This window comes from Epinephelus moara, chromosome 16 (genome assembly GCF_006386435.1).
Source record: "Epinephelus moara isolate mb chromosome 16, YSFRI_EMoa_1.0, whole genome shotgun sequence".
Classification (NCBI taxonomy): Eukaryota; Metazoa; Chordata; class Actinopteri; order Perciformes; family Serranidae; genus Epinephelus; species Epinephelus moara.
In genome coordinates, this window is record NC_065521.1 from 26,682,701 (window position 1) to 26,694,538 (window position 11,838).

Consider the following 11,838-nt stretch of genomic DNA (forward strand, 5'->3'; position numbering starts at 1 on the left):
ACAACATGATTGAGCTAGCAAAGCAGTTTTGTGTTGCTATGTGTGGTATTTATTCAGTTTTGGGAAATCACGATGTCTAGAAAGCATCAGCTGACAGCTAACAGCAGCACCAAAGCTAACATCAGGACGTCATCTCTTAAAAGCCTCCCGTTGTCGGATACAACATGAAACTACTCCAGTTAGCTCAATCATGTTTTAACTAAGACATCCGCTGGAAAAAATATTTTTTTCACAGACCGTGACCGAAGTTATTACAGACAATGCTAACGGCGTCCCTACATCGCCCTGGTCAAAATGGTCGCGCAACGATTACGTCACATACAGAGCCCGGTAACTTTACAGGAACCTTCCTCCTACTCCGCTCTCTCAGTGGAGACACGGCGGTTGAGAGGGCCGAGCGAGAGGACGTTCCTGTAGTAGTTCCTGCCCCCCAAATAGTACCAGGAACTTCTTCAGTGGAAACGGGCCTAATCTTGAATTACAGTTAAACAGTAAGCCAAAATATGTCCCTGTAAACATTTGAGGCAATACAAGTAGGCAAGAAATCGGCAACACGCTAACAGAGTCTTGGTTCAGATTCTTTTTAATAATCGTTTATTTAGCACAAGTTCTCATACTACAGCCAAACAGTGCACTAAAATATGTTTCTGACATTTTAGGTGAGAAGTAGGCCATACAGTATCAGAATCTTGGTTTATAGTTAATCAGCACTGCCTAGTTTGACAGTTTAATTGGAGTTTGGTCTGCATCAGATAAAAAGATGGGTTTTTGGGTGTGTTTATAAATCCAATCTGACACTCTACACTAAAATGAGGCCACTGTTTTTCCAAGAAACAGAGCATTCTATTTCTACAACCACACATTCACTCTGTTCAGCACTTCGCTGAAACGTGTCCACAGACAGATTGTCTCTGGCACATGGAGGGAGTATTTTTGAATGTACCCTTTGTGTCTGTGGTGGCAGGGCACAGAAAAAATGTGAAATTACAATCTGTAGTTTGAGGAATAGCCCTTGAGCAAAGGAAAATCCACTGGATGACTCAAACCATCTAGCAAATTTGAGCTGAGACGTGAGCAGGGAGATCTGGGAGGTGGTAAAATGGGGGGAAGTTCACCACAGTTCACTTGCACACACTACCCACATTGTTATGATACAAAGCTGGTATCCCTTTGAGTAAGATGTGGGTGGAATTGGTCTGGATACGTCCATGTAAAGCATGGATTCCTCTAGATCTGTCTTAGACCAGTAGTTCAACACATTGGGAAATATGCTTATTCACTTGCTTCTTGAGAGATAGATGAGAGGATTGATACCACTGTCATATCTGTACACTAGATACAGAGCCACAGCCAGTAGTTGGTTAGCTTAGCTTAGCATAAAGACTGGAGATGGGAGAAAACAGCTAACCTGTCCGTCTGAAGGTGACAAAATCAACTTTCCAGCACCTCTAAACCTCACCAATTGATACCTTAAATGTTTATATGTTCAGCTAATTGGTCCTATTTTTACCATATAAACATGGGAGTGGTGTCAATCTTCTAACTCTTGCAGAAAAAGACCAGCAAGTATGTTTCCCAAAATGTCAAACTGTTCTTCTAAATCTGAGAAAACATAAAGATTGTTCCTTCCTGTTGCATTTTTGTGTTACAGACAGAAGTAGATGCAAGTGCCTGAGAACACAACCTCTGTGTCATCAATGGTTGTTGCATTTATGTCTGTGTCATGTACCGTGTGTTTACTGAATTTACTACCTGTGCCTACTCTGGTGTACAACGTAAAACGACAGCATGAGAGGTAGGAGCAGGTTGGATAAGAGTCTTGCAGGGAGTCCAAACATGCTCAGATAGGTCACCATGTTTCCAAGCATGACTGAAAGACAAATGTTAACAAAAGCAAATCAGAACAGGCTGTAAAATGCTGACTGTTTAATGTGTGTGTGTCGGTGTGTGCACGCATGGCAGCCATACCATTCTTAACCACGTCAAAATGGAGAGGAGGATCTTTAACCGGTCGATTTCCAGTCGATTCGTGCTCAATAGAGCTTCTCGTCTGCATGCATCTGTCGGTTCTAAAAGTCGTCAGTGCGGTTTTCTCTTCCACCTTCATCTCCTTCTCTTCATCTGTGGTGGTCGTCAGATTCATCAACGATTTAGTTTGGTGACAGTTAACTGGCCCTTGGGATATTCTGTGTATCATCAAATATGGGGCAAGATCTGCAAATGAGGAAAACGTGTGAAAGAGAAGTTAAGAAAGTAGGTCAGACCGAGTCTGTACATAACAAGAATGTACAGTTTTTTAATGCCGCAAGCTTTTTTCCTTGAGGACACAGCTGACTCACCATTGCTCTGGAGGAAGTGAATAGCATCTTCGTAGCCGCAGTGGTAGGCTTGTTCCAGTATCTAGGAAGAAAGCAAACAAAAAGAATGCAACCTTTAAAAAGTATTTTTTTAAAGTTTAATTGCAGGATGTGCAACGTGTGTGGTAAAGGGACGTCCCATCTATAGTTTCAACTCATCTCGACTCTTACACGCAGAAGAATTCACTTAAATATTTATTGTTGTGTCTCAAATCGTGTACTTCGGTACTTACACTTAATATTTTGAGTGCATAAGTGCATTCACACTGAGAAGTATGCAACAATGCAGTGCACTATGAGTACCCAGATGGTGGTCTGAAGTTGAGTGTGGAACTATGGACACTTCTCGCCCTCAATGGTCGCCATCTTGGCTACGTAGCAGAAGGGGAGGGACAGCTTTTCAAACTGGAAATGGCGGCCAAGGACTGTGCGACCGTGAACGTTGCTGCATTATACAAATATACATGTGTTTTTTGCACTAAGCACCACTATATTGTTGTCGGGTATAAGCCAGCAGTATGTTTATTGGGTTAATTTAGCAGTCCGATTTGGTACCGCGAACGATAACGCAAATGCTAATGCTAGTTTGCTAGGTCAAAATTTGCGGTTGTCATACTGTAATTAACACATTCCCAGGTGTGTATAAAAAGAACCCCAGCACACCAGACCTTCATGTGAAGTGCAACCTGACCGCTGACAACATGCCAAAGATTCAACCACAGACCAAAGTGCTGATCATCAAGAGCCTGAAGACCAAGTCTGCTGCTGAGGTGGCAGACATCTTCAGTGTATCCAAACGTCAAGTGGAGAGGATAAAAAAAAGATTTGAAGAAACTGGTGACGTTCATGACAAGCCAGGGTCCAGGGCCAGCCTTTTTTCAACTGCAGCAGAGCTACATCAGAACTGGTCACCAGAAACCCCTGTATCTACCAGAACAGTTTGTCGAATTCTCTCACGCAGTGGTCTTCATGGCCGAATTACTGCTCACAAACCAGCATTAAACAGAAGACAACAAAAGAATCGTGTTGCATTTGCCAAGGCCCACAGCTTGCAGAAAGGATGGACAGTAGAAAAGTGGCAGAAGGTTGATTTTTCTGATGAATCATCCATTGAACTGCATCCCAATCGCCGCAAATACTGCAGAAGACCTGTTGGAACCCGCATGGACCCAAGATTCACCCAGAAAACAGTCAAGTTTGGTGGAGGAAAAATCATGGTTTGGGGTTACATCCAGTATGGGGGTGTGCGAGAGATCTGCAGAGTGGATGGCAACATCAACAGCCTGAAGTATCAAGAGGTTCTCGCTGCCCATTACATTCCAAACCACAAGAGAGGGCAAATTCTTCAGCAGGATGGTGCTCCTTCTCATACTTCAGCCTCCACATCAAAGTTCCTGAAAGTGAAGAAGGTCAAGGTGCTCCAGGATTGGCCAGCCCAATCACCAGACATGAACATTATTGAGCATGTCTGGGGTAAGATGAAGGAGGAGGCTTGGAAGATGAAACCAAAGAATCTTGATGAACTCTGGGAGTCCTGCAAGACTGCTTTCTTTGCCATTCCAGATGACTTCATCAATAAGTTATTTGAGTCATTGCCGAGACGTATGGATGCAGTCCTCCAAGCTCACGGGAGTCATACACGATGTTAATTCTTTTTCCCAAGGCACCATGACTTTATGTTCTGATGTTATTGGAGCATGTTTGTGTATTCAAAATAAAGTATCATTTCTACAGTACATTATTTTTGTATGCGACAAGACTTTTGATCTGACGATCTGACCTTTCTGTCCTAATTAAATAATAAAACTCAGTGAATGATGCACAACTTTATTTTGGTATAATAAGCATAATCTAGAGGCCTTTGCCTTTCATATAAGCCATTTCTGATTCCAATTGATCAACTACAAGTCAAGTTATTATTTGTTGTTCCTACAACTTGGATAAGCGACAAGACTTTTGTCAGGGACTGTATGTGATTTGAGACATAACATCTGTGTTTATGCGGTATTGAGATCATCCTCAAAAGAGTCCAAATTGTTAAAAGTAAAACACAAGTTTATTTCCTTTTTCCACATTTGCAAATATGTAAGGGGTCTTACCTTTAAATCCATGGGGTAGAGAGCATTAATGATCCTGAAGCTGTTCGCCATATTCCCCTTCAAGGTGCTGCCACTCACCACCATGTCCCACATGCAAGGTGTGTCGGCAGGACAGATGTCTGTCTCTCCAGAGAATGGAGACACCGTCAAGGTTTGACTGTAGGGTACGGACAGCACTGGCTGCATGCTGCTGAAACCCCCGTCCACGTAGTACTGCGTGATAAGAAAACATATGTTACGATACAGACCAAAACAATGTGCTTGAACAGAGTTCGTGAAAAGGCCATCAAATACTCACCACTCCTTTGAAGGATGGAGGCAGCACTCCACAGTACATAGGTACAAAGCAGCTGCATAGCAAAGCCTGAGGAACAACATGGGCATAGACATGCTAATGGTTAATGGTTGTGCTTAAAGATTTAACGTTTTTATTTTTGGCTTCTAACCTGCTCAGAGGCCTGTTCCATAAAGCATGCCAGGAAAAATGGGTGAAAAAGCTGACTTGAATGAACCTTTCAAATGAGTCAGGGCTAAAGTTAATCCATGTTTTAAACTGTTTTAAATGTCCTTTTATATTGAATTGCCTTCTCTGTTTTATGTCCATAATGTCTATTTTCATCTGAAGCACTCAGTGCTTATAATGCCCTCATTGTAAAGCACTTTATGCTGCATTTCTTGCTATATAAATAATAATAATAATGATTATCATTATTATTATTATTATTATTATTAGATACTGAGTTTCTGGTCAAAATAACTTTTTGCCATTGCACTGTTAACTATTTATGTAACTACAATAATTTTATTGGGGTCATTTAGATTGAAACTTATTTTTATTTTTTATTTACAGCATAGGCCTAAGCATTTGATATCACATACCATATCATTAAACACATATGTAGGTTATTATTTTATCTGTTATCTTATTTATTGTTGTATAATGTATTAAATTCATTATTTATTTAAGTTGATATTATATGAACTTGAAATATTTTGACTGAAATTGGTTAATAAAGTAAAATAATGTGGCACCACACCACTAAGTCAGTGGTAAAACCATAGCTTTCGCTTGATTGCTTGAACTCTGGTTCAGCAACAGCTCAGGTTTCGCCTGACAGTTAGCCTGACTGGGACCAGGTTATGCAGGTGTTGTGTCGAAGACTGTTTCCCCGTCGATATGAGTTTCCCCCAACCTAAACCTGAACCAAACCCTTAGCCCTAACTCTAACCAACAAGGGGGAAAAACTATTTGACTGGGGAACACATTACAGTACAATACCAGCCTCACACCAAACAACTTCTCAAGCAATTTCACTGTTGAGGACAAATTTCTAAAATCAGAATAAAACCATGAGAGTTTTACCCCAGTTTGTGCACTCACCCATGATCTAAATCTTTTTGCGTAAGGAGGTCATAAAACTCAGTCCGAGCTGTCTTAAGTCAGTTTGTTTCAGGTCTTGCCATTCTGACAAAATCAAATGTTTAATATTATCATAATTTGTTAGTGTTGGCTCATGTGAATAGTCAAGAATAGCTGTGCTCTCTCCAGCATCAAACAAGTAGCAGCAAAGCGGGTAGACAGTAAACATGGAGGGGACTCCGGGAAGACGTAAGAATGTGAACAAGTCTCATTTCGCTTGTGGGAAAGAAGGAGAAACTGCGTGGAGTTGTTGAGTGAAATGGTTTGTCTCACACTCCCAGGGTCTCCTCCCACTAAAATAGCTAATCCCTTGGGGCTAACCAACAACGGCTGGTAGCGAGCTGAAGGGTCAAAATCCAAAATGCAAAGTTTTTATGCACATGCAGTTTATCTTATGGATTTTAGTGATACTAAATTGACAATAATACTGTCAACACATGATGCCTTTTATCTTGTGTTCCTAGATTCATGTGTTCTTGGAATTGTTACTATGTCATGTTTCTCATAAAGAGTTTAGTGTAATATTTTTCATGGGAGAAGGATGGTAAGTGATCTCAAAAGGAATCTAGTTGTAGTCTTGCAAATAGTGACCCAGTCTTTACAAAGTCAGATAGTGCATGACTAAAAACTCATAGTCTTTAGATGTAAGAGGGTGTCAGCAGTGGTTGAACTGAGGGGGGATGAGGGGGGATGCCATCCCCTTTATTAGAAAACTGACCAAAAACCATCCCCCTTGTTAATCTAGAATCTGTGTGTGCAGGTGGAGCTGTGCTGCTAGCTAAATCCCGCAACTCAGTTTATTTTATTACGCTCGAAGACGTGCATCCGTAGGAGAGAGTTGAAACCGTTTGCGCTTGGTGGAACCAAAATACACATGAGCGCGAGACGGGAGCATGTTATAGCTGCGCGCACACTCACTCACGCAATCAGTTGATGCATTCATTGGCAGCATGACCAAACAAAAATAAAGTTTGACCTTCGTGATTATTTTAAAAAGAAAAGAACAGGTGAGAAGCTTGGATTTGACTCGTGCCCAGACAATTTAAGTGACGTGATTTCTCACACAAAACTTGAATGCTGCAGTGTCTATTTCCACAGAAATGCCTTATTTAGCTATGCTACTGTTAACCTAGGCTATTTTGTGATAGAGTAAGAGTTCAGCTAGCCAAAGTGAAGTGAAATTGACCAGCTAGGCAGCTAGCAAACTGCAAACTTTACCTGCTTTTCTGTGCATGCTTTGGTGACATCTGGTTATGTAGTAGGGCATAACTTGCTTGATATTTGGAGTAGAAAAATAATATTGGTATCATTTGTTGTTTGATTATAGTTATGGTTAATGAATCTGCAGTGCCAACTCACCTGCACTACGTCCTCCTTGGACTGGAACTCAGACATGAAAATGTGCTTGCCATCACTCATGCGCGTCATAGACACAGAAAGACGCCCGTTGGCCAGCTGGTGTGCATTGGAAGGGAGATGTTTGTGTAGAAGACACTCTAACCAGTGGAAAACGTTGATCGAGGGGTTAAATGGTCCAAGTGTGAAAGCCTTCAGCTGTTTGGCAAAATGCAGTATCTCATCCCGAATAGTAACTGTAAAATAGAAGACTTTGAGTCAGAAACAGTGGTTACGTGCAACAAGGAGAAAAAATAAATAAAGTCACTTACTCATGCTCATCTCACAGACCACAGCAGCTGCCACCAGAGACCCAGCAGATGCACCCAGGACACAAGGTGCTGTGCTCAGAATCCAAGGTGCATATTGTAGGAAGCACTGGGCAACCCCTAACTGGTAGGTGGACATGAATCCAGATCCAGAGAAGGAGATGGAAGGAGGAACATCCCGATAATGACAACTGGACACCCCTGGAGCCATTTTCTAAGAGCTTTGAATTACAAGTTTAAGTTCTTCAAATCGTAGCTGGTGAAAAGCATCAGCGCTGAGGCAAAAACTCCTTTCCGTCTTTTAGAAGTAGACCAAATGAAGGCAGGCAGGGACGAGTTATCCAGTGGAAAGTGGCTGGCGGTATCACAATCAGAGTTTTTAAACCATTCCCAATTAGGCATACCATATTGGTCATGCCCATGTGATATAACATACAACACTCTCAATGACTTTTTGTCCGTTCCAAGTCCCAAAAGCGGACACGATTTTAATTTGATTAAGACTGCTTACCATGTGATGCTAATGAATACAAACTTTTAGCAGTGCTGAATAAATGGAAACAAAACAAGTCCCTAAATCCACAAAGACAGGCTTTAAACAAGCCCTTTCTTTTCGTATTTTCTTGCACGGACGAGAAAACATTTTTCAGGATTTCACAGTGAGGGTTTTAAAAGGTACAACTAATTGTGAGACATTTAGTTCATTATCACAGTAGTTACATTCAAAGTATGAGAATGTGGCAAATGAATCTTTCCCATCTTATCAGCTTTACATCACAAAAAAATCCTTGACTGTACGTTTTGTACCTTTTAATGTCATCTTTTTTCCCACCACTAACCAGGGAGACAAACATTAACAACACCATCTGACTCGTCTGGGTCACTGTCCTACTTTTTTTTTTCTTTTTTTTTTAACTGAAACAAAATTAAACCTATTTTTTGTATACCAATACAACACAGCACTCTCCATGAAAGTTGCCACCGCTTTCATGTAACACACAGGTAATAAAGGAAATATCTTTTAATAAATGTAACCAAGACTTCCTGGGAAGTAGTACTGATACTGAGTGTACTATCCTGTGAATTAAAATATAGTAAGTAATCAAACTGTGCAATGCCCTAATTTCTGCTGTCAAGGAGGTGAGGTTATTTATTAGCAGCTGAGCCATTGATTAACATGCTACCACAGCACCCCCTGCAGGTACAGACGCCAGCTTTGACAAGAGGGTTTGCCAAGAAGGAGTACTGAGCACAATGTTGCCTATATTAGCTTGCTAATGCTGTGAGTGATACATTTAGCCAGAAACACAGGTTGCATGTTAGTAAGGGTACCACACTTCTAACCTGTATGTGTTTGTTTGGTTTTTATTTGAATTAAGCTTGAGCTGAACTGTAGCCTTGTTTCTTCAACCAAAACAAGCACTGGAAACACTGACTCGGGAGGTTTATATGGCCTTAGGAGGGTAACATGGCACAGCTTTGTGAAATTTTCTACGGCCAGGAGTTTCAGTCAAGCAATTTAGATCAGAGTTGATTCACCTGCAGAGAAGGGGCGTCTACATTTTGCCCAGAAAGATAAACTGACAAGCAATCTAAGCAAGCAATCTCTAGGTTTTGGTTTGTCAATCCACCTGCCATTCACACGTGGGCGGGTAATGAGACACTGGGCCCCCACAGATATAGAAAAGGCCTCAACACCTCTCCTACGTAAGAGCAAGTCACACAGACTTTGTGGTGTTTTTGCCTCTTTTTTTGTTGTAGTGTGCCGCTGTGTAGCTTGCCCCTTTTTGTTATTATTTTGTATCTCTTTGTGGTCATTTGAGTCCCTTCCTGATCAGTATGTGTAGATTTGAGTTACATTTTTTGCAGATGAAGGAAGGCCAGAAGGGCCCTGACATGTCAAAGAATCAATGTGGTTTTGAGGTGCTTCTCGTGGCAGACACCCCTTTGGCAAAACTGCAAATGGGCCTCACACACTATAAGGCCCCGTTTATACGACAACGATTTCAACTGAAAACGGTAAACTTTAGTTGCGTTTTGGCCGATCGCTTACATGACAGCGGCGTTTTGGGCCCCGTTTATACGACAACGATTTCAACTGAAAACGGTAAACTTTAGTTGCGTTTTGGCCGATCACTTACACGACAGCGGCGTTTTGGGTGCCTGAAAATGCAACATTTTGAAAACGGGTTCCAGAGTGCTAGTATGTTTATAGGGTTAATTTAGCAGTCTGTACTGATTTGGGACCGCGAACGATAACGCGAATGCTAATGCTAGTTTGCCAACTAGCTAATTTGCGGTCGTCATTTCTGGTAAGCGCACAACGGCCGTGTTTGGTTTGAGACAACTTTACCCTGTCGAAATTTGCGCACTACGCCAGTAAGTACATAGTGCACATACATGGTATACTGGTATATGGTATATGTAGTGGTATACTACATGTAAGTGTACTGACGGAAGTATGTGATTTGAGACACAGCACTAAATTTTTGAATGCTCTGCCTGCTCCCTTATGGTCTGCTGTTTCTGTGGTTTCTTTTAAAAGCCAGCTAAAGACACACCTGTTTAGACAGGCGTTTGGGTGACTTGTATGTACCAGATATGTGTTTCATTCATATTTTGTGTATTGTGAATTATTTTTTTGTGTGTAATAGTTTTGCTACTTGTGTACTTTTAATTACCTGGTTCATGTAGTCACGTTGTTTTTATGTTTTCTTTCTTGTTGTATATTGCCCTTGTGAAGCACTTTGTGACCTCTGTCTGTAAAAAGCGCTATATATTTCTATTTTACAACTTTAAGAGCAGCTAACAGTAACCAGGACGTACAAAATCTGTGAAACAAAATATTTATTTTACAAAGCAGGAAAAACAATGGTGATTATAGGGTGTACCAAATGTTCCACTTAATACCTTCCCTTGAGGATAATAAAGAAAACTATTTGAAAAATAAACTGTACAAAGTGGCATTTAACCTGCAACACAATATGTTTTTGCACACAAAAAAAATTACTCCACCCTGCCTCCTTCTATTTAACAATATACAACAAATTAGAACAATAATTTCACAGTCATTTCCACCACTGACCTACAAGTCCTCTATTGTATATGAAAATTAAGTGCAACTTTTGTATTGACATTATGTTGAGCAAGCCTGAGAATCTAAGTCATGTTGAGCATTTGGCTGTTTGAATATTGACGTGATTTCTTTTAGTTTCCCTCGTTCCTTATTGTTAGTGTTTGTTCTGATCACAGTGATACAAACATTGACTCACAGCAAAATAAAAAGCAATATCATTGTGCAAAAACTCCCTAAAATACACCTTACAGTGCATTTTGTCATACCTGTACATGCATGTATTATTTTCTAAAAACACATCACCATTCTGTAATCATTTGTCATGTATTGTGTTTAGGATGTTTAATACATGTATTTGTTTTCTATGGCGGATGCTGTGGAGAAGCACGATCAGGGGAAACCTCAAAATGATCCTCACTGAACTCGTGTGTCGGAGTGCCATCCGGAAAGTCCCCATCCTGAGGTGGAGTGTGTCCCGGGGACTCGGCAGGATCAGCCTGTGGTTTTTTGACGTCTTGTGGGAGTTTGAGAAACCTGAGGGGAGGCAGAGAAGAAGTTATAACAATGTGTGTCATGAAAATAGGCAGGAGGAGAATGAGGCAAAGAGAAGTGGACGGAAACCTGAAAAGAAGCTTTTGTCCTCGCTCCTTTTTGATGATGTTGAGCTTGTAGTAGTGTCGCAAAGCCCGGGACATCTTCTCGTAGGTCATGTTATCTCGGTTCTGCAAAAAGAGATCCCACATCATGGATCAATAATTGCTCTACTCCCATGTCGCCTGTTTGTGCTGTCTCGTGGCTCTGTCTGTGTGTTCTTTCTCCCTGTAAGATGAACCACACAGACATGGGTGCTCACCTTGTGGTTTCCCCAGAGACGTGCCAGTCCGTTAGGGTCGACCACCCTGAACACCAGGTTGTCCTTGTCCTCCCATCGGATGTATTCTTGATAGCGGTCGTCACACAGCAGCTGATACACATAGTCCCACAGCAGTCTGCACTCTGGCCATGATTGAAACAGCAAAAAGCCACATTTTGAAAAACTATAATTTATTATCTTACTATATAATGACGAAAACTCTGTCTGTGGGTGTGTCTGTGTCTCTGTTCCACGTTTTTCTCCTCACTGACTTGGTCAATCCATGTGAAATTTGGCACAGTGGTAGAGGGTCATGGGAGGATGTGAATGAAGCAATATTACATCAACTGGCCAAAGGGGGGCGCTATA

At 41.3% G+C, this 11,838-nt stretch overlaps 2 protein-coding genes across 2 annotated transcripts in view; both read right to left on the reverse strand.

Annotated features, from left to right (window-relative positions):
• Positions 1-7,830, reverse strand: part of LOC126403424 (patatin-like phospholipase domain-containing protein 2) — a 12,698-nt gene extending 4,868 nt beyond the window's left edge. The window contains exons 1-7 of the mRNA XM_050066083.1: positions 7,544-7,830; positions 7,236-7,468; positions 4,755-4,820; positions 4,457-4,669; positions 2,340-2,400; positions 1,969-2,214; positions 1,753-1,870 (exon numbers count right to left, since the gene is read on the reverse strand). Coding sequence (XP_049922040.1) covers positions 1,753-1,870; positions 1,969-2,214; positions 2,340-2,400; positions 4,457-4,669; positions 4,755-4,820; positions 7,236-7,468; positions 7,544-7,751 — 1,145 coding nt within the window. The 5' untranslated portion in view covers positions 7,752-7,830. The remainder of the gene's footprint in view (positions 1-1,752; positions 1,871-1,968; positions 2,215-2,339; positions 2,401-4,456; positions 4,670-4,754; positions 4,821-7,235; positions 7,469-7,543) is intronic.
• A 2,542-nt stretch (positions 7,831-10,372) lies between these two features.
• The window catches only part of etv7 (ETS variant transcription factor 7), a 6,484-nt gene continuing 5,018 nt past the window's right edge, over positions 10,373-11,838 (reverse strand). The window contains exons 7-9 of the mRNA XM_050066084.1: positions 11,470-11,612; positions 11,238-11,338; positions 10,373-11,150 (exon numbers count right to left, since the gene is read on the reverse strand). Of these exons, the coding sequence (XP_049922041.1) occupies positions 10,979-11,150; positions 11,238-11,338; positions 11,470-11,612 (416 nt within the window). The 3' untranslated portion in view covers positions 10,373-10,978. The remainder of the gene's footprint in view (positions 11,151-11,237; positions 11,339-11,469; positions 11,613-11,838) is intronic.